This window comes from Pollachius pollachius (genome assembly GCF_949987615.1).
Source record: "Pollachius pollachius genome assembly, chromosome: 3".
In the NCBI taxonomy this organism is placed as follows: Eukaryota; Metazoa; Chordata; class Actinopteri; order Gadiformes; family Gadidae; genus Pollachius; species Pollachius pollachius.
The window spans coordinates 4,937,202-4,962,201 of NC_136936.1; the positions used below are offsets into that span (position 1 = coordinate 4,937,202).

At 49.8% G+C, this 25,000-nt stretch overlaps 2 protein-coding genes across 2 annotated transcripts in view; one reads left to right on the forward strand and one right to left on the reverse strand.

Annotated features, from left to right (window-relative positions):
• The window catches only part of dhx36 (DEAH (Asp-Glu-Ala-His) box polypeptide 36), a 24,827-nt gene extending 16,232 nt beyond the window's left edge, over positions 1-8,595 (forward strand). Inside the window, exons 18-26 of the mRNA XM_079731127.1 lie at positions 1,397-1,495; positions 1,948-2,121; positions 2,685-2,771; positions 2,891-2,974; positions 3,739-3,838; positions 4,350-4,440; positions 5,227-5,347; positions 7,772-7,924; positions 8,136-8,595. Of these exons, the coding sequence (XP_079587253.1) occupies positions 1,397-1,495; positions 1,948-2,121; positions 2,685-2,771; positions 2,891-2,974; positions 3,739-3,838; positions 4,350-4,440; positions 5,227-5,347; positions 7,772-7,924; positions 8,136-8,579 (1,353 nt within the window). The 3' untranslated portion in view covers positions 8,580-8,595. The remainder of the gene's footprint in view (positions 1-1,396; positions 1,496-1,947; positions 2,122-2,684; positions 2,772-2,890; positions 2,975-3,738; positions 3,839-4,349; positions 4,441-5,226; positions 5,348-7,771; positions 7,925-8,135) is intronic.
• Positions 8,596-10,833: 2,238 nt separating this feature from the next.
• Positions 10,834-25,000, reverse strand: part of LOC307071992 (rho guanine nucleotide exchange factor 26-like) — a gene marked incomplete at its 3' end in the record, with an annotated part of 26,799 nt that continues 12,632 nt past the window's right edge. Inside the window, exons 10-15 of the mRNA XM_079731128.1 lie at positions 24,943-25,000; positions 24,077-24,231; positions 19,159-19,368; positions 12,536-12,606; positions 11,837-11,941; positions 10,834-10,976 (exon numbers count right to left, since the gene is read on the reverse strand). The exon at positions 24,943-25,000 is cut by the window's right edge and continues 32 nt beyond it. Of these exons, the coding sequence (XP_079587254.1) occupies positions 10,834-10,976; positions 11,837-11,941; positions 12,536-12,606; positions 19,159-19,368; positions 24,077-24,231; positions 24,943-25,000 (742 nt within the window). The remainder of the gene's footprint in view (positions 10,977-11,836; positions 11,942-12,535; positions 12,607-19,158; positions 19,369-24,076; positions 24,232-24,942) is intronic.

Sequence of the window (25,000 nt, forward strand, 5' to 3'; positions counted from 1 at the left end):
CTGCCCTATTCAACACACACACAGCTCTGCCTGTGGTGGACAACTGTATTACTAGCCTCCTCTCCTCCTCTTCCCTTCCTCCTCCTCCTCCTCCTCCTCCTCCTCCTCTCCCCTCCTTTGTCCTCCTCCTCCTCCTCCTTCTCCACCTCTCTCCTCCTTTGTCCTCCTCTTCTTCCTCCTCCTCCTCCTCATCGCTCCCCCTTCCTCCTCCTCCTCCTTTGTCCTCCTCTTCTTCCTCCTCCTCCTCCTCCTCCTCCTCTTCCTCCTCATTGCTCCCCCTTCCTCCTCCTCCTCCTTTGTCCTCCTCTTCTTCCTCCTCCTCCTCCTCATCGCTCCCCCTTCCTCCTCCTCCTCCTTTGTCCTCCTCTTCTTCCTCCTCCTCCTCCTCCTCCTCTTCCTCCTCATTGCTCCCCCTTCCTCCTCCTCCTCCTTTGTCCTCCTCTTCTTCCTCCTCCTCCTCCTCATCGCTCCCCCTTCCTCCTCCTCCTCCTCCACCCATTTATCCTCCTCCAACCTACCCCTTAATCCTTCCTCCCCCTCCTCCTCCCCCTCATCCTCCTCCTCCTCCTCCTCCTCATCACTCCCCCTTCCTCCTCCTCCTCCTCCACCCCATTCATCCTCCTCCAACCTACCCCTTAATCCTTCCCCCCCTCCTCCTCCCCCCCTTCATCCTCCTCCTCCTCCTTCTCCTCCACTCTCAGTGTATGAGATGGATGTAACGTGGGGTTGTTGACAGAGACTAAGTGCTGTCAGAGAAGGAGAGCCTTTGCATAAGACCCTCTCTTATCTGTTACCCGTGGATTTTCACTTAGCTTGATATGTGTAAGCATTGGTGAGTAAAAAACAGAAAAGCCAAGAGTTGAGAACAGTATTTTTAGACTGTGTTCTGTAGGCACAGGTCTTATGGAATACCTTTTCGTCATTTCAACAGCTTGTGTTTATTAAGCTTGGATTACGTAAAAGGTGTTGTAGGTCAGATTTGTGAAGAGAGAGCAAAAAAAAAAAAGCAGAAGAGAACAACAGAAGCTTTTATCCAAAGCGACCCACAACGATTCATACACACATTCACACAACGACTGTGGAGGCTCGTAAGGAGCAGAACAGTAGGTAAGGTGTCTTGCTCAAGGACACTTTGACACTCAGCTCAGAGGAGACAGGGATCAAACTAGCAACCTTCCGGTCACAAGGCAACCTGCTCTACCTCCTAAACTAAGCCGATGCCTTTAATGACGCCGTACACAAATAACATCAATAACCCAACACCGAAAATCAAAAGACAATATCTTGTGTTGGTCCGCACACTCAGCAGACTTATCCTTCAACTTTTGAGAACATGGAGATTAATTAAATGATGTTGGGTGTGTTGTTGTTTGACATGTGATGCTACGTCCCTCAGATCTTGGACCTGGGGGCCATCGCTGACTTCCTGAGTAGAGCCCTGGACCCGCCCACTGAAGAGGCCGTCAGCCTGGCCATCAAGCACCTGGTGGACCTGGTGAGGAGAGAGAGAGAGAGACAGAGAGAGCCATAAACCCTCCTGCACTATACAACTCTTTCTCTGCAGCCATCCCTTTTATCGAGGACGAGATGTAGCATACTTTATTACTCCCAAATGAGAAAGTTTGGATTACAATTATTCTAAGAAATACTACCCACCGATACCATGACTGGTTCAACCTAGATATGGGTGTTCACTCTAAAATAATTTGGTCTCAAACTGGTAAAAAATGTAAAATCTAACTAAAAAGGCCAAACCCAAACTAATCCATCTCAGAGCTAATCCAACAGCAGCAGCCCAGAGCCGAGACAACGTGCCGGCCTTCATAGACATGGCTGGCAGCTCTCCGTAGATCTCCCCGCGATCACGACTCACTCTGGGAGAGTGTCATACGGAGTGTACATCAACTCTGGTTTGATCGTGTGTGTGTGTGTGTGTGTGTGTGTCAGAATGCCCTGGACCAATCAGAGACCCTGACCTCTTTGGGCGTGCACCTGGCCCGCCTGCCTGTGGAGCCTCACATCGGGAAGCTGATCCTGTTTGGCGCTCTGCTGGGCTGCCTGGACCCCGTCCTCACCATCGCCGCCTCGCTCAGCTTCAAAGACCCCTTCTTCATACCCATGGTACGACACACACAGACAGAGACACACACACACACACACACACACACACACACACTACACACACACCAGACACACACACACACACACACCAGACACACACACACACACACCAGAGACACACAGACAGAGACACACACACACACACACAGACACATACACCAGACAGACACACACTACACACACACCAGACAGACACACACACACACACACCAGACACGCACACACACCAGACACACACACACACACCAGAGACACACAGAGACACACACACACACACACACCAGACACATACACCAAACAGACACACACTACACACACACACACATACAACAGACAGACACACACACATACACCAGACACACACACACACCAAAATCTTTTCGTCCATTATTTATTAACCATGACAAATGATGATGACGAAAAGGAGACGAAAGAAAATCATTCAAATTTGTCATCATTTTGGTCATTTGTGTAACACTCCCAAAACCCAACCACACCCAGTGTGATCTGCAAATTCCCTATCCTGAAACTTCATGTGTTTCTCTGTCCGTCCGGAATTCCAGGGCAAAGAGAAGATGGCCGACATGAAACGGAGGACCCTGTCCCGGAACTCCAAGAGTGACCACCTCACCATCGTGAACGCCGTCCAGGTAAAGACGTCCGTCTCTAGCCGCCACTCTGCTGAAGCAGTCATCCGGTAAAAAGTTAAACGTCAAGCGTGTGTTGACCCTGTCCTGATGGTGCTGAATCGTGCTTTGTGATTGGTCAGGGCTGGGAGGAAGCCAAGCGGCGTGGCCAAAGGTACGAGCGGGAGTTTTGCTGGGAAAACTTCCTGTCCGCCAACACACTCCAGGTGAGTGGCTCTGCTAGGATAGGCTATGGTAGCCTACGCTAGGCTAAGGCTGAAGCTACGTGTCTTTATGTTTATTGAGATATCTGCTATTTCCGCCTCATGCATTATGCATCATGTTATGAATCACCCCGGAAATGTTTTATTCTCTCTTCTTTAGTCGCTTCGGTTAAGCGAAAATAAAATATATCAATCAAGGCGCGTCGAATTCCTTGGATAATATCATCACTTTCCCACCAGGTTTGGTGTTGCTCCATCCAATCTAAAAGTGATTTGGTTTGATCACATCTGCCTCGCGAGTTGCAATCAAAGATGGCTGTGAAAGCCAAGCCCAGGGGGTGGGGGGTGGGTAGCCTTCTCGGCCTTGCTAGCACCGATAATCGGATCAATCCGGAGGCACCTGCATAGCAAGCATAAAATCATCTCAGCAGAGTCGCTAACCAGCTTCCATAGAGGACTCAAGACTCACTTGTTTAGAGTTCGACTGCATAGCCGCATTTTTCACGCATTTATTGTATGTTGTACGTCCCGGCACTTAATGTACACACTTATTGTATGTTGTACGTCCTACGTCCTAACTTAAAAATAGTACTTGGCATTGTGTAGCGTCTAAACCTCGCTATCTTTGTTGTACACGGGGAATGGGTCAACCTAACAATTGTTAGTCCTTCAATTGCAATTCTAATGTACTTTTTCTAAGTCGCTTTTGATAAAAGCGTCTTCTAAAGGCCCTAAATGTGAATGTAAAGGTAAATCTCCTGTTCCAGATGCTTCACAACATGAAGGGCCAGTTTGCCGAGCACCTGATGAAGGTGGGCTTCGTCAGCAGCAAGGACCCCAAAGACCCCAAGGCCAACGTCAACTCTGGTAGGTGGAGGCCGGCCGGCCCGAAGGAAGGCAGCGGCTTACACGGGGAGGCATGTTGCTCAGGAGGTAGAGCGGGTTGGCTGGTAACCGGAAGGTTGCCGGTTCGATCTCCGGCTCCTGCTCGCGGAGTGTCGAGGTGTCCCTGAGCAAGGCACCTCACCCTAACTGCTCCCGACGGGCTGGTCGTCGCCTTGCGCGGTTGACACCGCCGTCGGTGTGTGAATGTGTGTATGAATGGGTGAATGTCAATATTGTACGTAAAAGCCTTTGAGTGGCCATTGGTTAGGAAAGCACAGTAATCCGGTGATGTCATGTCGAGGAACGAGCTTTGCAGTTGGTCATTTTGTCGCATTTTTCCCCTTCTAATGAAAGGTGGACGAAATGGGAGACATAATTACTGGGGAGAGACGAGTCCAGGCTTGTTTTGATTGCATCCGTGGTGCTACCTGTCACCGTCTTGTTTCGCGGTTGTGTAACTTTGCCCTTCTGTGTTTGTCGGCGTGTCTGGTAGAAAACGAGAAGCTGATGAAGGCGGTGATCGTGGCCGGACTCTACCCCAAAGTGGCGATGATCAAGCCCTCGCACAGCAAGAAGTGGAAAGGGTGAGACCGCGTCGGGGGGGGGGGGGATTACGCCGGCTACAGCGACACAATGGGAGCAGGGGGTGGAGTGGGCAGACGGACAGACAGACTGTCCGTCCGACTGGATGAGAGGGTGCCACTCGACCACAGGGGCAATCATGGGTCCCACTTGTCAGCCTTTTCATACGGACTCTGAGAGTCCTATGAAAATCAACTGCGGCTTTGGCACCTCTTTTTTTTTTTTATCATACATCTCGTCTTAGCACCTGAAGATCGATGCGTCTGTCCTCGAGCCGTCGCCTCAGGCAGCTGTCATCGCTGTTGTTGTGCGCAGGAGAGGATCGCTCACTCATCCGGTTGATTCGTTTTTTTTTCTTTTCCCCGTCTTTGATTATTTTTGCATTATTTTCTGTAGTCATTTTTGTTTCTTTTTGTTCTTGTTGTTCAGACAGTCGCAGCAGACGCTTGTTTATATTCTTGCGTTGCATTGTGGTATTCATTACCATAACTTAGAAGCTGGTGCTCAGCTCAGATTAGTAAATCAGACGCTTTCTGCAGCTAATGATATATATTCTATCCATCCATCAGTTAGTGTCCTGATTGTTCACGGAGGCTGTGAGGCTGTAGACAAAGTGACAGTGACTGAGGGCTGCCTTAAGGGTTGTTTAGGGATGCATGTCTGCTCGTATCCCCACCACGCATTCATCATTTCAGAGTTTCCTCTGTCTGAAATAGAGCAGAAATTGATCTTTAAATAACATGGTGACCATCCACACGCAGGCTGACCCGTAGCTACCCCTGTTGCAGGTCCAAGGTCTACACCCAGGCTGACGGCAAGGTGGTCATCCACCCCAAGTCGGTGAACGCCGAGGAGAACCAGTTCAACTACACCTGGCTTGTGTACCACCTCAAGATGAGGACCACCAGTGTAAGTCCCACCGTTTGTTGAGGGGTTTTGTGTGTGTGTGTGTGTGTGTGTGTGTGAGCGAGGGGGTGTGCAACTGTGTGTGTGCTTGCATGTTGCATGTGTGTGGGAGGAAGCATGCGTGTGTGTGGGCCTCAGCTTCCTAACACCCTCTATGTACGTTGTCATAGTCACCAGTCTATATTTTCGAATCTTTTTTTCAGGAAGATATTTGTATTGCCAGTATAACGTAACCATCAACAATTAGGTCAGATTGAAGCCCTTGGAGCATGCACAATAACAAGCCTCTTCCGAAGTGATCAACAATAATTTTGAGGACCTTGTGCGTGTGTCTTTCATTGGTGTGTGTGTGTGTGTGTGTGTGTGTGTGTGTGTGTGTGTGTGCTTGCGCGTGCTTGTCCATGCACAGTGAGACGATTGGTTAAAGGTTGCCAACGGGCTTCATGCCGTCTTTAGAGCTGATGAATATTTAATCAAAAGGCTCCCTTTCAACTCGTCTCTAAAGCACTTCAAAGCTTCCAAGCTTCAAACCGGCGCCGTAGCCAGACACAATGCAACGAGAGGGACGGGACAAAGCCGTCTGCGCCTCTTCGTGACTGTTGCCCTTTCTCTGGCTCGCCCTCTCTCTCACTCTTTTTGCCTGCCATCTCTGGCACTTCATTCACACTCCCACTTTATTTGCTCTCCGCCAAAGAAACCTTTTCTCTTTGTTCTTTCCTGGTAAATATACAGCAACAATCCAGACACATGAGCTAACAAAATGTGCTTGTTTATTCCCCTCTTGTTTGATTTCAGTTGTGTGTTTTCACAAAGACGTTTCTTCTTTGCGTTAGATTCCGAGAGATATCACTGTCCATCTGCGCTTCCTGTGCCTTGTGAATGTCTCGCACATTTATAAATAAAGTAGAAATGAACATTTTGACCGACGCTCATGATCGGAGCATCCATAACGATACGGGGTTACCACAATAGATGCAAAGAGTGGCATTGAGTGCAGAATCTCTTGTGATGCACTCGTTTTCCTTACCATTACATATTGATGGGAACACGGACCCTTTCTACTGTCCCCCACTCCCCACCTGTCCTCCCCTCCATCTGCCACCCCCCCCCCCCCCCCCCCCCCCCAAGGGAATCACGGCACAGACTGGCTGACCTCAAAACCTGAGGCTTTTGTGGCTGCTGACTGTTTATTGTGTGTGTGTGTGTGTGTGTGTGTGTGTGTGTGTGTGTGTGTGTGTGTGTGTGTGTGTGTGTGTGTGTGTGTGTGTGTGTGTGCATAGATGCGTGTGTGGTTCACACTCATCATGCAGCCTCATCTGTTTCAACACATCCAGTTTAAGACGGCAAGGTGCAGAACCAAGAAACTCAACCACCCCAAACTGATTTCAGGCTTCAATGCCCCCGTCAGCGGAGAACAAACACTAAACGGAAAAAGGGATTGACAGCATGACAAATTCAACTTTTACTTTGCAAAGAAGGGCAAGATGGATACCTCTCCCACACACACACACACACACACACACCACGCAGGCCATCATCATGTGCTCTTTGGCGATCTCACACATGGCGTCCGCTAATCGGACACGCGCACAACTGCTGTACCGACCTCCTCTATAAAATTGAGATGTTCATTTTTGTGCTTTATTCATGAAGGGTTAGACAGGAAGGTATGGGAGAGAGAGGGGGGAACATGCAGCAAAGGACCACGGGCAGGAATCATCTAAAATAAGGCGCTCTGAACAGTTTTCCCTGCTCCCAGTGTCGCCACTTCATTACTCAAGTTGAGCACTCTTCAGTGCTCAACACTAGCCTGGCTATGACAGCAGCTTCCCCAGACCAAGCTCAATCTATGATTGAGCTTGGTCTGGGGAAGCTGCTGTCATTTGCCTCAGCACAAGAAGCGTGATCAGTGGGCCTAGTTCAAACGACCCTGTACGCGATTGGCTGCTTGCCGTAGCTACCCTGTCGTCATTGTGTTTAACCAGCCAATAGCACGCCAGGGGGAAAAGACAGCTTGGGGATTGGCTCCTGCAAGGCAGAAAGAAATGTATTGCTCTTCTCCAGACCCTTCTGCAGGGCGAACTCAAATCGCCGGCAGAATGGGCGGGGCGACCCAGTCTAGCTCAACACATGAATGAGGGAGAATTAAAGTGGCTGGAAGTTAACCAGCCAAAGATGAGAAACTGAAATACTCAGTTTGCACCATGAATAAAGACCGAAATCCAGCACTTTTCCAGCACCCCTTTTAGCGTCATTTTGCATTCATAGTTAGACATATTTTGTGATGTATCGTTATAGGGTTGACTCACAATATATTACGCAAAATCGCTGTGTGGTGACGTTATCGGCATCATGGGCCATGTAGCGCGTCTCGTACCGTGAGCGTACCAGTGCCTCGCTGACCTAGTGTGTCTCCCCGCCGCTCAGATCTTCCTGTACGACTGCACGGAGGTGTCGCCGTTCTCGCTGCTCTTCTTCGGCGGCAACGTCTCCATCCAGAAGGACGAGGGCCAGGAGACCATCGCCGTGGACCAGTGGATCGTGTTCCGCTCCCCGGAGCGCATCGCCCACCTGGTCAAGGTGATAAAACACGATGAACGAGCACGGGATGAAGGCTCTATGATGTTCATGGCTGTCTTGTGTTTAAAGCCTCTCTCTCGCTGCCCCCTTCTCCCCTCTCCGGTTCTCTGTTCTTGTTTGGTGAATTCCCCTCTCTGTCGGGCGTTGCACGTCTGTAAGGGGGCTTGTTTTTAAATAAAGCTTCTCATGTTGAACGTCGTGCCCCGCACAGAGTCTGAAGAGGGAGCTGGACGTCCTGCTGGAGGAGAAGATCCGCAACCCGGCCCCGGTGGACTGGAACAACCGGGAGTCCAAGGACTGCGCCGTCATCACTGCCATCATAGACCTCATCACCACCCAGGAGAAGGGGTCCACGGGGGGCTACCAGGGAGAGGGGTCCGGCTACCAGGCCGGCGGCTACCAGGCCGGCGGCTACCAGGCGGAGCACTCGGGCTACCAAGGGGGCGGGGCCGGTTACCAAGGGGGCGGGGCCGGTTACCAAGGGGGCGGGTCCGGCTACCAAGGGGGCGGGGCCGGCTACCAAGGGGGTGGGTCCGGCTACCAGGCGGAACGATCGGGCTACAAAGCCGACGGCTACAACCGCAGGTTGGGCAATGCACCCAGAGGACCGCGTCTCGTCTTCAAAGACGACGATGACGACGACGATGACGATTAGGGGCGTGTGGAGACAGGCGCCCGGCGTCCCCTCCCTCCTCCTGCGTTACTCTGTCTGGAGAGGCGGGGGATGGATGTGAAGCGACGGGGAAAGGTCACGCCGTCATGAGGTGCATGATTAATAAATCCTCATGGGGTTTATTTATACCAAGACTATATTTCATGTTTAGTGCTCGTCCTCTCCTGGCACGGGAGGAACCGAGGGCCGCTGACTGAGGTCCAATCGGGGAGTATACAGAGGCGAGAAGAACAGCTCCGCTGTTCAATGAACAAACCACACTTATTGTAACCTTCGAGGACCATTTTGTTGTAATAAAACTATAGCCTGCTGCATTATTTAGGAAGGGCCTCCAACTTTTATTTGTAGTCCCCCCCTCCCAACAGTGTTGACTTTTATGTGTTTGGCAATAAAGGAGAGCTCAGATTACCTTGACTTCACGTGAGCCCATTAGAACGGGACGAGGACGACGAGGACGCGGGCAGAAGGTAGCAGACAGCCTGAGGGATGAACGGCTCGGAGATGGGGACGTCCTGACCACCGGTTCACCGTTCCCAGCGGAGAACACTCAGTAAACGGTCGATACAGAGGACTTGTTCTCCGGGATGAACAGTTCAGTGAGACAAAGACACGCGCAGGCCGTATGCGATTTCACTTTTATTCACGAAGGAGGGTCAGCTTTGAAGCATTTCATAATCACAGGCCTCTACAATATATATCTGTATTCATATAGATCGCCATGCATGTCAATGCGTTTTTTTTCGTTTTGGTATACATATCGACAGTGATTTACAAGGGAACAGGGAGAGGAGCTGACACCTATGGAGGAGATGAGGTTTTACCTTACAGGGGAGACTTGCATAAGTGAGTGTCTGTAGTGTGGTGTCCCTGAGTTAGCTTACAAAGAGGGTTTCATCTTAAAATATGGGCGGCTGTCTGTCCTAGCCCATGCAGGGCATTGCACCTAATGTCTGTTTGATATTCTTTATTGGCGTGCTCATCAGGGGGACGATCCACTGTGTAAACTATCTAGAAGATGGCTTGCCCTGAATGATCACATCTGAACACATGCTGAATAGGAGAAAGACACGACAGTTTTACATAGTTTTCTCTTACTTGTAATACATTATATACATATTTACTCTTTCAGCATTGCGAGGCAAAGTATAAACAGGCCGGGTCAAAATAAATGTTATATACAGCGGATACACCTGTAGTTAGCGTTTAAAACTGAAAGGTGACATTACAGTACGGCATGGACAGAGAAGACAGATTCCAAAATGCATCGTCCCTCTTCATTAGTGTAGATGTGGAATATTATACTAGTCTCTCAACTAGCCCAGAAGATATAGTATTTGTGGTATTAACTAAAGTATTTACAAAAAAGTGCTTTACATGGTAATGAGTTCATTTCCATTTACAAATCACATTTAATTAATTTCACAACATCATAGTGGTTGTTGGATCTTTTCCATCTCGTTTTCTACAGAGGAAAGCTGCTTGTCCTGCAGAACATCATTTGTCCTGCGTTGCACAAATGGTCTATTTAAGGGAATTGGTTTAGATTCCTTTCACTGTCAGCATTGCCATAGATTTCCAGATGATAATGAAATAATTTCAACGATTTACAGGGCGGGAAACACTCTACACCCAATTTGAAGGCGCAGTCTGTGGTGCTTACTCAACTGGTGCAGGCGTACAACGATTCGGTCGCACACCTGTTTCTAAAACGTGTTTTAACCTGTACAATTATCTAAATCAACCCTCATTGTTGTCGTTCCTGGGAAGGCGATGACGGAGTGACTTGGCGATGCAGGCACCACTTTATCCCAGGCCAGCGAGTGTATAAGGGAACGGAGTGGATCTGGCTTTCCAAAGCTCCCATCTGCAGACTCACGGGTCAGTGGGTGACTGGGTCAACATCCGTAACCCGTGTTTGTCTGAATGTTACTCGCTAGTGAAACACGTAGCAAGCAAAGGGAGGGAGGTGAACCAGCAGTCTGTGGTTGACATCATGATCAAGCCAGTGTTGGCTTGTTGTAATCAGCGAATCACAGGCCTCCCAGCGTCCCTAGTGCAGAGGTCTCTCGTAAAGCCACTGGTTTGTTATTCCATTATGACGGTAAAACAAAAGGGTTATTAGATATGTGTGTTGCTTATGGACAAGTCAGTGATGGAATTCAGGGACCGCCTGTCCCCCTCAGGGAAGCAAAGTGTTGGTTCGACCCAAAGAGAGTGTTTGCGGCGTTAAGCCTCCTCAGACGTTGGTCTCCAAACCCTGCAGGCGGTCCATGCGCTGCATGTTGCGCTCGATGGTGGCCTGGCACGTGATTGGCTCGGCACACTCGGCCAGGAACCACCCTCTCTCCCCGTCGCGCAGGCGCTCGCCCTCGTACCAACCTGAGAGAGAGAGAGAGAGAGAGAGAGAGAGATGGCGGTGAGAGAAGCCATCGAGATGTCGCCGAAGCTCAGTTTGAGTCGTCGGTTTGGGTGAGTTTCATTTGTTCTGATGAGCCGCGATCTGTGTGATCTGCTGAGGCCTTTCTACATCGATGAGGCCCGCTGGACATAAAGGGGAACATTTATTCACTGGGAGCAACAGGTTCTGGCTCTGTGCTTTCATGGCGGATGCCATTTAGACAGATTACTCTTATGTCTATCGTCCTTATTGTAGTCTTTGTATTTTGCCGAGCTTTTCCGCAGCCTTAATCTCTTCTATTGCATCATCATTATTCAACATTTGAATCCCAGCCGAAGGGGAGTGGGTTCGAACGGCAATGTCAGCAGTCCTCCTTGAGCAGGATACCTAATCCTGGGCATCTCATTAAAGGGCTGATATAATGCCACCAGGTGTGAGTGTGATTACCATCACAAGCCGTTTGAAACTCTGCCTTTTTTTCTGTGTGTTAGTGACATCCCAAGTAGGCGTGTCCACCTAGATGTGTGATGGATAGATGGGCACCATCTGCTACAGTCCCCTGGGTAGGCTGGTAGACTGATCTATACATCATACATCTAGGTCAACTCACACCTGGTGGCATAATATTGCCCCGTTAATGACCTGTATCAAAATACACATAGCTATAGTTAACTTTCCCTACAATGACTACACAGCAAACAAAGTATAATAAGTTGAGGACTGAGCTTCCACTGGGTCAAGGTGAGGTGAGCTGTGAACATAATGGAAGGTGAGACTGGTATCAGAGGTGACATCCAGGTGCTAAGTAAAGGTGTGAGTGCGACCAAGCGCGTGGACGTACCGTCCTCCACCGTCTCGGACACCAGCACCACGTCGGCCACCTGCAGGGACAGCTCGTCTGGCTGCTTGGCCGTGTACGTCCGGCTCACCTCCACCTGCATGGCGTCTGGAGCAACACGACACAAGGTTAGCCTCAGCACATCACAAGGTTAGCCTCAGCACATCACAAGGTTAGCCTCAAACCGACACAAGGTTAGCCTCAACACGACACAAGGTTAGCCTCAGCACATCACAAGGTTAGCCTCAGCACATCACAAGGTTAGCCTCAGCACATCACAAGGTTAGCCTCAGCGCATCACAAGGTTAGCCTCAAACCGACACAAGGTTAGCCTCAGTATATCACAAGGTAAGCCTCAAACCGACACAAGGTTAGCCTCAACATGACACAAGGTTAGCCTCAATATGACACAAGGTTAACCTCAATACGACACAAGGTTAACCTCCTGGGTCAACGTGACACCAGGTTAACCTCCCAGTTAACATTAACCACCAGGTAACATTCCTGGTGGACATCCCTTTAACTGTAATGTGGTTATTTAAAATATAAACTTATACAGAAAATTGAACAAAATATTATGTTAAGGCATTAAGTTCAAATATTTATTTCAATTTTTTCATCTTAAGGTAATGTCTTTGATTGCCACTAGATGGCGCCACCGGATTAGAGGAGGATCTTTAGACAGGTAACGGGTGTACTCACTACTTCTGTCCTGGTTCTTGTTATTGTTGTTGTTCTGTCCCAGAGCGCTTATCCAGCGAGCACGTTCATTCCTACAACACGCACACACACACACACACACACACACATGACATTCATCAGTACCTGTTTGGGAAGCTGTCAAGTGTTTTGACACATTGGAAAGCTTTATTGCGTCTCACAGCAACTCTGACAAACGCACACAGACACTTGTTTACACTTCAGGTCAGTCTACAGTACATTTTTCTACTGTAGACTTGGCAGATTCCAACAGACACAGAGCAGGTCCAGTAAATCACAAATACAACAACACAGGCCGCCATGCACGCAAGAACGGCTCAGAGAAGAAAGAGAAGAGAAAGAAAGATAATAGAGAGGGAGAGGTAGACGTAGATGTACTGGGAACAGGACAAATGGGTGGTTCATTTGCCCTGGGAGTATCTGGTGTCCCCCCCCCCCCCCCCCCCCTCTTGTTTGTTCTCCAGCAGAGAACAGAGGTGTGCTCTGAGCCCCAAAGAACTCAGCACAGGAGGGACAAAGAGCGTCTCTCTGTGCGGAATAGACCTGCTCTAGCCTTTGTGTGTGTGTGTGTGTGTGTGTGTGTGTGTGTGTGTGTTTGTATGGTGTGTGTGTGTATGCAAATGTCTGTGTGTTTGTGTGTACGTACATGTGTGTGTTTGTGTGTGTATGTCTGTGTGTAAATGTGTGTGTGTTTGTTTATGTTTGTGTGTGTGTGTGCGAGAGAGAGGGGGAGGGAAAGGGTGGAGGTGAGGAAACCGGATTCCACTCGGTTCCGCCTCCTTCCTCTACACCTGCTCACGGTAGTGAGGGGGGAGGAGGGGGAGAACGGTGGGGGAGAAGGGGAAGCTTATCACCCCTAGTCGTGACTCATCGCCACAGGCCCACACGGGGCAGATGGGACAGGGGAGCGAGGGCACGCTCAAACACACGCACACGCGCAGCCGGGGACGGGCATTGGTGCCGCACTTCCTAACGAGGCCTTTGAAGTGGCCAAATGGGTTGATGAGTCAGCGCTAAGTCATTGTGTTCCTCCTCCGCCGCGGCCCCGAACTGAGCTCCTCAACCGTAAACATAAGTCCCCAGTCAGCGGCGCTCACAATGAACCCACCACCGCTCACCGTGAGCGATCATTACGGCGATGAATAAGGCTGCACGACATTAGCGTCACTAATGGAGTTGGACTCGCTGAACCGAGAAGCCGAGAATGCATGTGTCGATATGCCAGTGCATTTAGGTATCCCTTTGAGGTATTCCTAAAATACTCATAAATCGGAAAAGGGAGAGTCGTCCCTTTGCTTTGTCTATTGTGTTTGACGGAGTTGTTTGATGGGCTGCTGATGGGGATGGCAGTTTGTCGGTTCAAAGGACAACTTAACCAGCACGGACAGGATGTGCCCAAGGAAAAATGTAATTGGACCCAAGAACTGCACAATCAAAAACCACATCCAACTTTGTTTGTATTTTTTCTGAAAGAGTCTACTGTGCTGCATAGCATCAGGGATCTTGTGTATACAAGCCTTTTACTCACTGACAAACTGAGAGGATTCCGTTAGTATTGTTTATTGAGAGGAGTTGCAGCTTGAAGTCTAGCCTCTCCCCAGCTCGCTCAGAAAACGTTGTAGCACAAGTTGAAAAAGCATCTAGCTTAAGCCCTGGAGGGCAGGCTCTGTATAGGCAGCGTCCGAGAGAGGGTTAAGCTTCTCAGACACTTGTAGTATAACCCAACGTTGTGTGTGGTTTTCTGGAGCTCTGTGTTAGTTGCGGTTAATTTTTGGGTCATCTCTGCGTCTGATTGAGGGTAAACTCAAAAGTATGACGCCATGGTGTGTGGCGCAGTTCACATCCACCGTCACTCATTATAACGCTCATAAACAACGGAACTAAGAAAGTATCAAAAAGTTGCTGTGGGTCATAACACAACCCCCTCCTTCATAGAGCTCTAGCTGAAACATTGGGGTCACAGACACTTTAACAGCTAAACCTAACCATTACCTGAACCCTTAAGCCTCAACCTCATGAATCTGTAATACACTCGGCATCGCCTCCAACATTTAACATACTCAAGTTCAACAATTCCACACACACTCACACACACATACACACACACACACGCACACGCCTCTTTAACAAATGTCTCCCTTTTGACAGCTGCAGCCAAACATTGTATATCTGTGCGTATCACATACACACCAATGAGACAGTACCTGTCTCCATTCCCACGCTGGGAGACAACAGCTGAGGCACTGTATCAGTCTATAGTGACACTCTTTCACACCATTTGCCATGACATCAGGACGCACACTAAACCTCTCAAACACTCACAGACACACACAGGCATGCACAAGTGTCACCGAGATGTCTTCGATGGCACATACCAAAACTCTCCCGAGGTGAAAAAGCCTCCCTAGATGTGTGTGTGTGTGTGTGTGCATCCTGTTTTCATGTGTACACATGCAGACGTGTGTGAATAGTGCATGTGTACACATTCAGGCACGCAAATAGTGCCCCCCTTCCCACCTTTTAAAACGTAAGAAGAGGCCTATTTAGCTCTGAGTCTCTCGGTGGCAGGCACAGAACCGGAGCATTCAAGCATCTTTGACACAGACCCAAGTGTCTGTGTCAAAGATGCTTGAATGCTCCGGTTCTCTGCAATGAGGGGCGAAATGAAGCGTGAAACCACGGAGACACGGCCAAGGATCCGAGTGACACTCGCTCCTGATCTTCCCTGCCCTCGTCTGCCAAAAACGTCCACGACCTCACTCCCAGGCCACCGGTTGCCATGGCGACGCAGCTTCCCGCAAACCCTTCGCTGCTGTCGTGTCGACAACGTGTTTTACGCCTTCCTCCTCAACAGGACATAAAGGTCGGGGTTGGTGTTCTGATCCACAAGAACCTAGGGCCTATTCTCTGTCCAGTGTGGGGGATAAAGCGCCTGGGAAGAGACTACTGAAACCGGAGTCTTCGCTCTCTCACAAGCCCCGGGATTAGCATAGTAGCAAAACACACAAAAACACCTCAAACAATGGACAACAATGGACCGAAGCCATCCAAACTACTCCCGTCGCCCAGTAGTAAACACAACAGAGTACCAAGAGTACCATGGAAGATTGTTTGTGGAAATGAATACTATTGTTTGTGTATTTCAGTTGATATGTCTCAAAACGTCTCGTCTGAGCTTGGGGATGCTACGTAACCGCTGCTGCTGCCCATTACGGCCGCGTTACTGACTGACTGACTGCGGTTGTTTCGCTGCTGCAAAACATCTGTGGCAGCAATGTTCTCTGAATAGAGAACAGCCATTCATTGACTGGCCGGACAGGACATAACATCAGGGGCGGGGGGGAGTCCATTCTCTCTCTCACACACACACACACACACACACACACACACACACACACACACACACACACACACACACACACACACACACACACACACACACACACACACACACACACACACACACACACACTTGAATTCCTTATTTAGAATTCAAGTTTAAAATACAAGGGCCCCAAAATTGTCAGATGTCAAAAATGTTAATTTGGCTGATCATGTACAGACAGGTTAGTGTCAGGAGGACGCACGCACGCACGCACGCACACACACACACACAGGGAGAGGGCCACAGCCATTCCCGCTGGCTCTCTGCTGCCAGTGGTTGATTTTTTTGTGTGTTTTGTCTGCGAATGTGTCTGACTTCCACACAGGGATCCTTGTGCCATCTCCACTCCAGCTGCCCTCTCTGTCTCCACTTCCTCACACGTTACACATGACATCACCACCAGCCGGGCGCTAACCGACGGAGCTAGCCGCCCCTAGCGCCTCGCGCGTCCCGCCCCCAGACCTCCCACAGTCCTCTCTCCGATGCAGCTGCCACAGGGGGGGAATTAAATAACATAGGATGGTATTAATCCTGGCGGGATCCATCTAGGAGGAGGGAGGGGGGGAGCAGGAAACAGTAGAGAGGGAGAAGAAGTCATTTTGACTGGATCTGACTCCAGCGTTTGTTTCGCATAGTTGCATCGCAGTGACGGCGAACCTGAGACCAAAACTGTGAAATTGACACGCGTTTCACACACGACGCGCGTTTTTCGTTTACAGTCCTTTTAGGCCGAGTAAATCTTCCTATAATCCACCTTTTTGTCGGGCTCTGCTGAAGAACAGCTGACGGGCGAGAGCTTGGTGAGGAGAATGGGAACTCTCCTTGCACACGTCGTGTTGCATTAGCTCTGGGCGTGTCTGTGTGTCTGTGGGGGGGGTGGGACCGTGGACGCGGTTTAAGGAAGAGGACACATGGCCGCGGTGAGCAACGCTGAGCCACCAGGCCGACCCACCAACTGTGGTCCAGGGGGATGACACACAGGTCCGGGATAAAGGAGAAACTAGGGTACACGGTCGGGAGGGGGGCAATGGGGGGAGAAGGGGCCCGTTTAAACAATGAGTCGCTGCTAGGCAACTGCGTCAACGATTTCTAGCCACCGATTTTCACAATGGAAGAGTTGCTGAGGGTGGGGGTTCCTCTTGTCCGCTCATTCAGGTCTACAGTGGGAACACACTGCTCCCCCCCCCCCCCCACCCCCCTTACACACACACACACACACACACATAATTATATATCAAGGGGCCCGAAGCAAGGCGCCCTAAATTATGGAGTCTGGGGAGTTTCCATGACAGCAGCATCTTGAGGGGGTGCCCCCCTGTGTGTGTGTGTGTGTGTGTGTGTGTGTGTGTGTGTGTGTGTGTGTGTGTGTGTGTGTGTGTGTGTGTGTGTGTGTGTGTGTGTGTGTGTGTGTGTGTGTGTGTGTGTGTGTGTGTGTGTGTGTGTGTGTGTGTGTGTGTGTGCGTGCGTGCGTGCGTGCGTGCGTGTGTGAGTGTGTGAGAAAGAGTCAGGGGGGTATTTTCTGCCAGATCAGTCAGTAAACAGCCACATCTCCCATTGCTTGTTCCCCACTCAGAGCCCCACATTGATAAATAGCCGACCAGTTGATCAGTGCAGCTTCAAAACATCCTGCAGCATTACATCATCCCATTACCGCAAGTAGTGCTACGAGTAGCGGGATAGCACGCCTTCAATATTCATCCAGACATCCGATAGATAAGGACAATACAGGTTCATGTTTGTACTTGGCATTGGCTCCTAGATAAAGCCATGTTGCTAAGGAACTTGATGCAGACAAAGAGCAAAACATAAACACATATATATTTCAATAAATAGTAGACAAATACAGAAATATATCTATCCATCTATCTATAACTCTATATCTCTATATATGACTACAGCTATAACTATAACTATCTTTATATATGCATGGAAAACATACACTGACTCATTACTGTATTATTTATTATATGATTTCTAGAAGTAGTAGTTAGTAGTAGAGGAGCAGAAATGGCGGGCTACTGAGAGCTAGTGCGTAACAAGCACAGGGCAGATGGTGAGGGAGCGGGCAGGAATGAGGAGGAACCGGTCTCTCTCTCTCTGAGCTTTCTCTAAATCCTCCCCAGAAAACAATCCCGAGGGAGCACTATATGAACGTACCTCTGTGTTTTCTTAAGCGCGAGCAAAAGCAGCCGCATGGGTCCTTTTCATTTACAAATACGCAAGAAAAACAAACCGGGGTGAAGTTCAACATGATCCCTGTGTGTGTGTGCGCGTGTGTGTGTGTGTGTGTGTGTCTGTGTGTGTGAGTGTGAGAGAGAGGGAAGAAGAGTGAGAGTGTGTGTAGCTGTGTATCTGTGTGTCTTTCCGTCTGTCTGCATCGCTCTTAACTACAGCATTCCAGGTACCTTGCCATTATTGCGACTCAGAGATCTGCATTTCCCAGCAAAAGTGTTTCCACCACAGCCGATAGAAGCCAGCTAGACCCGACCTCCACTGTGTACACTCAGACCCATCAGGCGCTTCCACATGTCTCCATAAACCAACAGAACTACAACCGCACAGATAAAACTTCGCTGTCCTCCCCGGGCACATCCATCACGTCAGACGACACCTCGGTCTGCCTTTATGTACACTCTGTGTTCAAAGAGTGATAAATGCCGCCGCAATAAGCCTCCGCTTCCTCCATAACCAACATTTTAAAAGCCCGGGCTACCAATTAGAGGGGGGGAAGGAGAGCGGCTCGGAGCCCGGGCCTTCCGATGAAAGACGAAACGCAATACTCCTGCGACTCACTAATGAGTGTGAGTGAGGCAGAGCAGGAACAATAAGGCCGGAGGAACAGGAGCCCAGGTGGGGTGGATTTTTTTTATGCAACTTCAAAATAAAAGTGTTTTGTGTTCTGGGTAGAGGGGGGGGGCAAGATAAATAGAGGAGATTATTTTATGGAGGCATTCTGCGGTTTGTCGAGAAGGAGGTGAGATGGAGCAGATTCAGGGGAGGGAGCGATGAACAGCTTGGCGGTAGAACATGGAAGGATTTTTTTTTAATGTGCGATGGTTTAATCTTGGTGTGGGAAAGGATGGCGTGAAAGATAAAAAGCACGAGAGAGAGAGAGAGAGAGAGAGCGAGAGAGAGAGAGAGAACCAGACAGAACGAGACCGAAAGAGAAAGAGAGTAAACAACCGACACCCATTCCACTTGTGACAACCAAAGCACTCACATCGACTCCACCCCCAGGACCATGGGCACCTTTTCGCCCGAGTGGTTGCTACGGAAACGCAGGCGGAAGAGGTGGCAGGCGCCGCTCTGCCGGGAGGTCAGCATGCTGGAGGAGGTCCGCACAGGGGACAGGTTGTGGTCCTCCGCCTGGCCGGGGCCCACCCAGATCTGGTCCCTCAGGGCGTAGTCGATCACCGTGTAGCTCTCCTCGCTGACAGACAGGGGGAGAGGGAGGGACGGACTGGGTTAATGTAGGGTTCTGTGAATGCATAGAGGCTGATACCCTGTAGCTCTCCTCACTAACAGACAGACAGGGAGAGGGAGAGACGGACTTGATTAATGTACGGTTCTGTAGATGCATCAAGTCTGATGCTCACTGACGGAGAGTGGCAGACACTACTGGGGTAATGTTTGTAGGCCGATGGCAAGGAATTCACTGCCCTCCATGGAGTTGCAGTTCAATTGCTCACTGAATAGATGACTTTGTGAAATAATTTAAGTTGAATTACTCATCACACCCGGTATCACTGCATGTCGATGAACCAAGTGGTTCTTGGTTCATCGACAGGCCTCTAAAAACTTTGAACTCTGGACTTTTTGTCCACGTTTTTAATGAGTGGAAGTACAACATCCCGAGTTCCCCGGGTGCTTAATGAGGTGCTATCTAATCTCATCGGAGCATCCGTCGCCACACAGTGACTCTGAAGTCACTGCAATCTGCACTGAACTCTGTGTCGATGTGTTGGACAGTGTGCAGGAAGTTTTAAAGAAGACAAAAAAGGGAAGCCAATTAAAGTACAAGAAGAGAAGAAACCAGTGGTTTCCAAAGGGGCCCTGGACTACATTTCCCATGGGGCAGTTGGGCCTCGTCATGACCCTTTGCCCCCCTCCGTTACAGTTTGGAGACATCTGGGATTGATTTGAACCCCGGTGCCCCGCCCACCCAGGCTCTGTAATCCCTGTACTGTATCTGCAGGAGAAACCATGCTTTCGTTCACAGGAGCCTAACTCCCATCTGCGTTATCCAACACAAGGGAGTCAGGAACAGCAGTTAGGTCATGGCACTCCTGACCTAAACGTACCCGGTCACTAGCCACTGAGAGTAGCACGCTAACCAAACACAAGACAGACCGCACCTGAAACAAAGGCTTAGGCTGTCTAAACAGCGACGAGAGTTAGCCTAAAGCTTTCGGTTTCACTGGCTACGGCTATCAAAACTGAGTGGTAGTACCCGTAATCTACTCCCCCACAGCGACATCTGGAATAGAACGCAAAACAAACACACAGGGCACCTCAAAACAATGGCGGCAGCAAATCAACGCTGATTAGTGGCCCTGCAGTCAGCAGTCAGGGGAAGGAATTCCACGGCAGTTGGAGGTTCTCCTCAAGTCTCCTCGATCTCAAAGCCTTCTTTGAGATCGAGGAGACTTGATCTCCTCGATCTCCCCCCCCCCCCACTTGAGGAGTAGGGCGACATGAGGAGACACAGGGAGATAAACATCACCAAAACAGAGAACAGCTAGCCAGCCCAGGGAGCACGGACAGACTTAAGCTTGTTGATTCAGGGATAAAAGGAGAACAGAGAGCGAGGGGAGATGGAGGAGAGGGAGAGTAGAAACTGAAAGCTGAAGCCGCGCCTGTACGATCTGGCCTCAGATCAACCAGGAGCTCATATCGCTTTCTGGAGGAAAAAATAAGCTTTTCGAAAAAATGAAATCAAGGAATGATGAATAGAGAAAGAACCAAAAGTCGAACTATGATTTGAGTTGAAGCTATTACGGAGAGTAAGTGAGAATATATTTTTTGGTCTCTGCGTTAACAACAGAGTACCTGAGAAGGACAACTATTCAACCCCAATTTTTGAATAGCTGTATTAATTTATTAACTTTAGCGTCAGGGTCTTATAGGGGAGAACAAAGATATCTATCTATCCATCTATCCATCTATTTATTATAGATTATAGAACAAAGATGATGACAGTTGAACTTCAGTTGAACAGTCTCCTCTCATCTCTCTCTCCGATCACTCACACCTCCGCCGCGGTGGGCCGGAGTCAGGTCTGTTCTCCCTCCTCAGATACGCTCTGCCTTCACTCTGCAGCTGAAATGTCTGGAATGCCATTGATATGTCTCAGTGGAATGGGACCAGCTGGGGATCTACCATACGTGTTTCTTGGTCAGCCGGTGGAGTGGGGAGGTTGGAGGGCTGTGCATCTGGAGGGTATCTCAGGAGACACACAGAAGGGGGATAATGACGGTATCGGTTGGAGGTATAGATGATCTACTCTATAGCTGTGATGGACAACTGCTGTTGAGCTGACAGAATAGGGAGGCGTTTTCCGTATGGAGGCTTTTTTCCTCAGGAAGTTTATTTTTGTAATCCCAGTTAAATGTTAAGCACACAGACACACATTCCCAGTAGCACATATTACCCTCCCACCCCCCCAACCCCCCACAGACACACACACACACACACACACACACACACACACACACACACACACACACACACACACACACACACACACACACACATAAAAGCACACCACTAAAGCACAGTGTCCTGGGCAAAAGAGGGAGTGTTGATCATAGTAATACAAACACAAGGCTGGAACAGGGAGGAAGGAAATGCGTGTGGGTCGTCAGCACTCAATTAATTCATAAGCTCAGGCACAGAGAGAGAGAGAGAGAGAGAGAGAGAGAGAGAGAGAGAGAGAGAGAGAGAGAGAGAGAGAGAGAGAGAGAGAGAGAGAGAGAGAGAGAGAGAGAGAGAGAGAGAGAGAGAGAGAGAGAGAGAGAGAGAGAGAGAGAGAGAGAGAGAGAGAGAGAGAGAGAGAGAGAGAGACTGAGGCGCATGGAGAGAGACAGAGAGACATATACAACAGAGAGAGAGATAGAGAAAGACGGAGGCGCAAACAGAGAGACAGACAGAGAGAGAGACTGATAGAGAGACTGAGGCGCATACAGAGAGACAGTGAGCCATAACAACAGAGACAGAGAGAGAGAGACAGACGGACGGATATGTAAACCCTGCCTCAACAATAGTAGTTAGGCGAGCGCTCGCATCAAAGAGAACTGACGGGCAGAGGCAGAAAAAATAAAAGATGGAGAAAGAAGAGCCAAGACGAGAGGGAAGCCAGCTGGTGTGTAGTCACGGTTACGTAAGTGTTCTGCCGTCTCTGGCTTCAGCCCGGGCACACATCTCTCCCTGTGTACTGCCAGTACTAGCCCGTCTGCGTAGGGCGGCCTTCACGCCGGAGCGGGCCGGCCGGGGGGCGAGCCAAGGACGCGTGTCATGTCTGGGCTACCGTTTGACCAGGTTATATGGACGTGACCTCGTCTCGGTGGGCTCTGTTCAACATCAACATCCAGGGACCCTGAGAGGAGTCCCACCACGGGAGGAGGTCTCTGCGTTCACCCCTCGTTGTCACTGAATAGGCCTTCTAACGGCACGGCCTTGGTCGGGATCTGGCATCCCGTTCAAAGTCGCGCAAAAGGAAATGAATTAAAGAGCGATAGGATTGGGATTGGCATCCGGTCCCTTTTGTTGTTGCTGGCAGCAGCAGGTGTGAATAGGAGTGTGCCCGGCCACGCCCCTAACACCCTTGGGGATGGGAGGCGTGAACAAATGGTCCGGGGCCACTCAGCCCATGCGGGGCTGGGACCCGGAGGCCCGCTGAGGCCCTGCTGGTTTTGTTTAAGTTCCTGCCGGAGGACTGGAGGTATTGAGTAGCGTGCCGTGGCAGCGCTCCCGAGAGTCTCGGATCAAACCAATATTATACCAGCTCCTCTTGTTCCAGAGCCCTGGAAGCTCACACACACACACACACACACACACACACACACACTCGAACACACACACACACATGCACACACACACACACACACACACACACACACACACACACACACACTGACACACACCGACACACACCGAGAGAGAGAGAGAACACCCTGTATCAAATCCCGCTTCCAAAAACACGCGTGCCACTGAGCCAGAGACTACGGATCGAGATCCGATTCCCGGAAAAATGTCATGTGGAATGTTTTTTATGATTCTATGGAATTCTGAGTAGCTTGCTAGCGGGAGGAGGCAGCTCCAGACAGGCACAAATGGAGGGAAAGCGGTCTTTTGAAAAACATAAACAGACTTTTTTGCGGGTGCACACCCACAAAAAAAAATATCCCACACACCAAATGAAAACCACATTGCTCCACAACTCTCCCAACGGTTCGGCTGCTTGTAAAAATTGGGAAATTGTGGAAAAACAAACCGTCTGGTCCGCGATTGATGATGAGCAGAACTTATTTAAAAGGTCTACTATGGGGCGGACAAAAACAACGGCAGCAGCACCCAAACCGTTAAGGGGCACTAGCCTGTTAGAGTTAAGTTGTGTTTTGTGAGTCTAAATGTCAAATGACGGAAGAACCGGATAAACCAGAATTGATTGGTGCGAGATAAGAGGTGCACAGCCGTCTGATGTACACCCTAAAACATGCAGAGATCCGTCAGATCCTGATCTAAGGCCCGGTTTAACGGAACCATACGACATTGTTGAAGTAGATTCACGCGAACAGCGTCCCAGAACACGCTAACACACGATGATCGACAGCGACACGGTGCGCACGTTTTGACCTTGATCACATGGGTGGTTCACACACATAAACACACAACCCCACATACACTCGAAACATGTCAGCGCAGGTGAGTTAATTCGGCTTAACAGTGTTTGTCTGTGCGTTGTTTGAATGTGTGTGAGTGATGTGTGCGTTTGTGTGAGAGAAACTAGGTGTAAGAGAAAGGAGAATGCGTGTGTGCGTTTGTTTGCATCATAACGTGTGTGTTTGTGTCAGAGAAAATGTGTCTAAGAGAAATGAGAATGTGTGTGCGTGTGTTAATGTGTGTGGGTGCCCCCTCACCTCTTCTTGCGGGTGACGATGAGGACGTCGTTGAAGAGGAAGAAGTAGACGTGCGTGCGGGCTGTGCGCTTCAGGAAGATCCCGTTCTCCTCCACCAGCGCCGTCAGCTCCCCTCGTTTCACCATCCAGCGGGACGACGACACCAGGGGGAACGGCTGGGGGGGGGGGGGGGAGAGAGAGAGAGAGAGAGAGGGGGAGAGGGAGAGAGGGAAAGAGAGAGAGAGAGAGAGAGAGAGAGAGGGAGGGAGAGAGAGAGAGGGAGAGAGAGAGAGGGAGAGAGAGAGAGAGAGAGAGAGAGAGGGAGAGAGAGAGAGAGAGAGAGAAAATGTAAATTAGATACTATAGACATATCAGTTGATTTTGGAATCATTTCATTCTAAGATGCATTGGCCTTGATTTGCTGATAAGCTGTTTTTATGAGTGTGACTGCGTGAATGTGTGAGTGTGTGAGTGTGTGAACAGCTGGCTATGCAGACCAAGAGTATGTCGATTAGACATCTGTGAAGCCCCAAATGTGCAAACAGCTTTTTCCCACACTCCTTGCAAGGACACACACACACACACACACACACACACTCACACACACACACACACACACACACACACCCCCACACACACACACACACACTTTTTCTTGTTGCCCGTTCGATTGGGGACCACGGTGTGTCTGTCTTATCTACTTGAGCGTGTTCCGTGGGTCTGTGGACGAAAAAATGCTTCACATGCCAACCAGAAGCACACTCTGTCACCTTGTCAAGGACAACTGGTGACCGGTTCGGCGCTCGCAGCTAAACAGGAGGCGGGGGAATGCACCGACCGGACCAGTCGGCGTGGACGGACGTGGCAGGGCGTGGCCCGGGCCTTACCTTGATCTTGAACTCCAGCTGCGAGTTGATGGTATACATCATCTCCGTCCGCTCCATG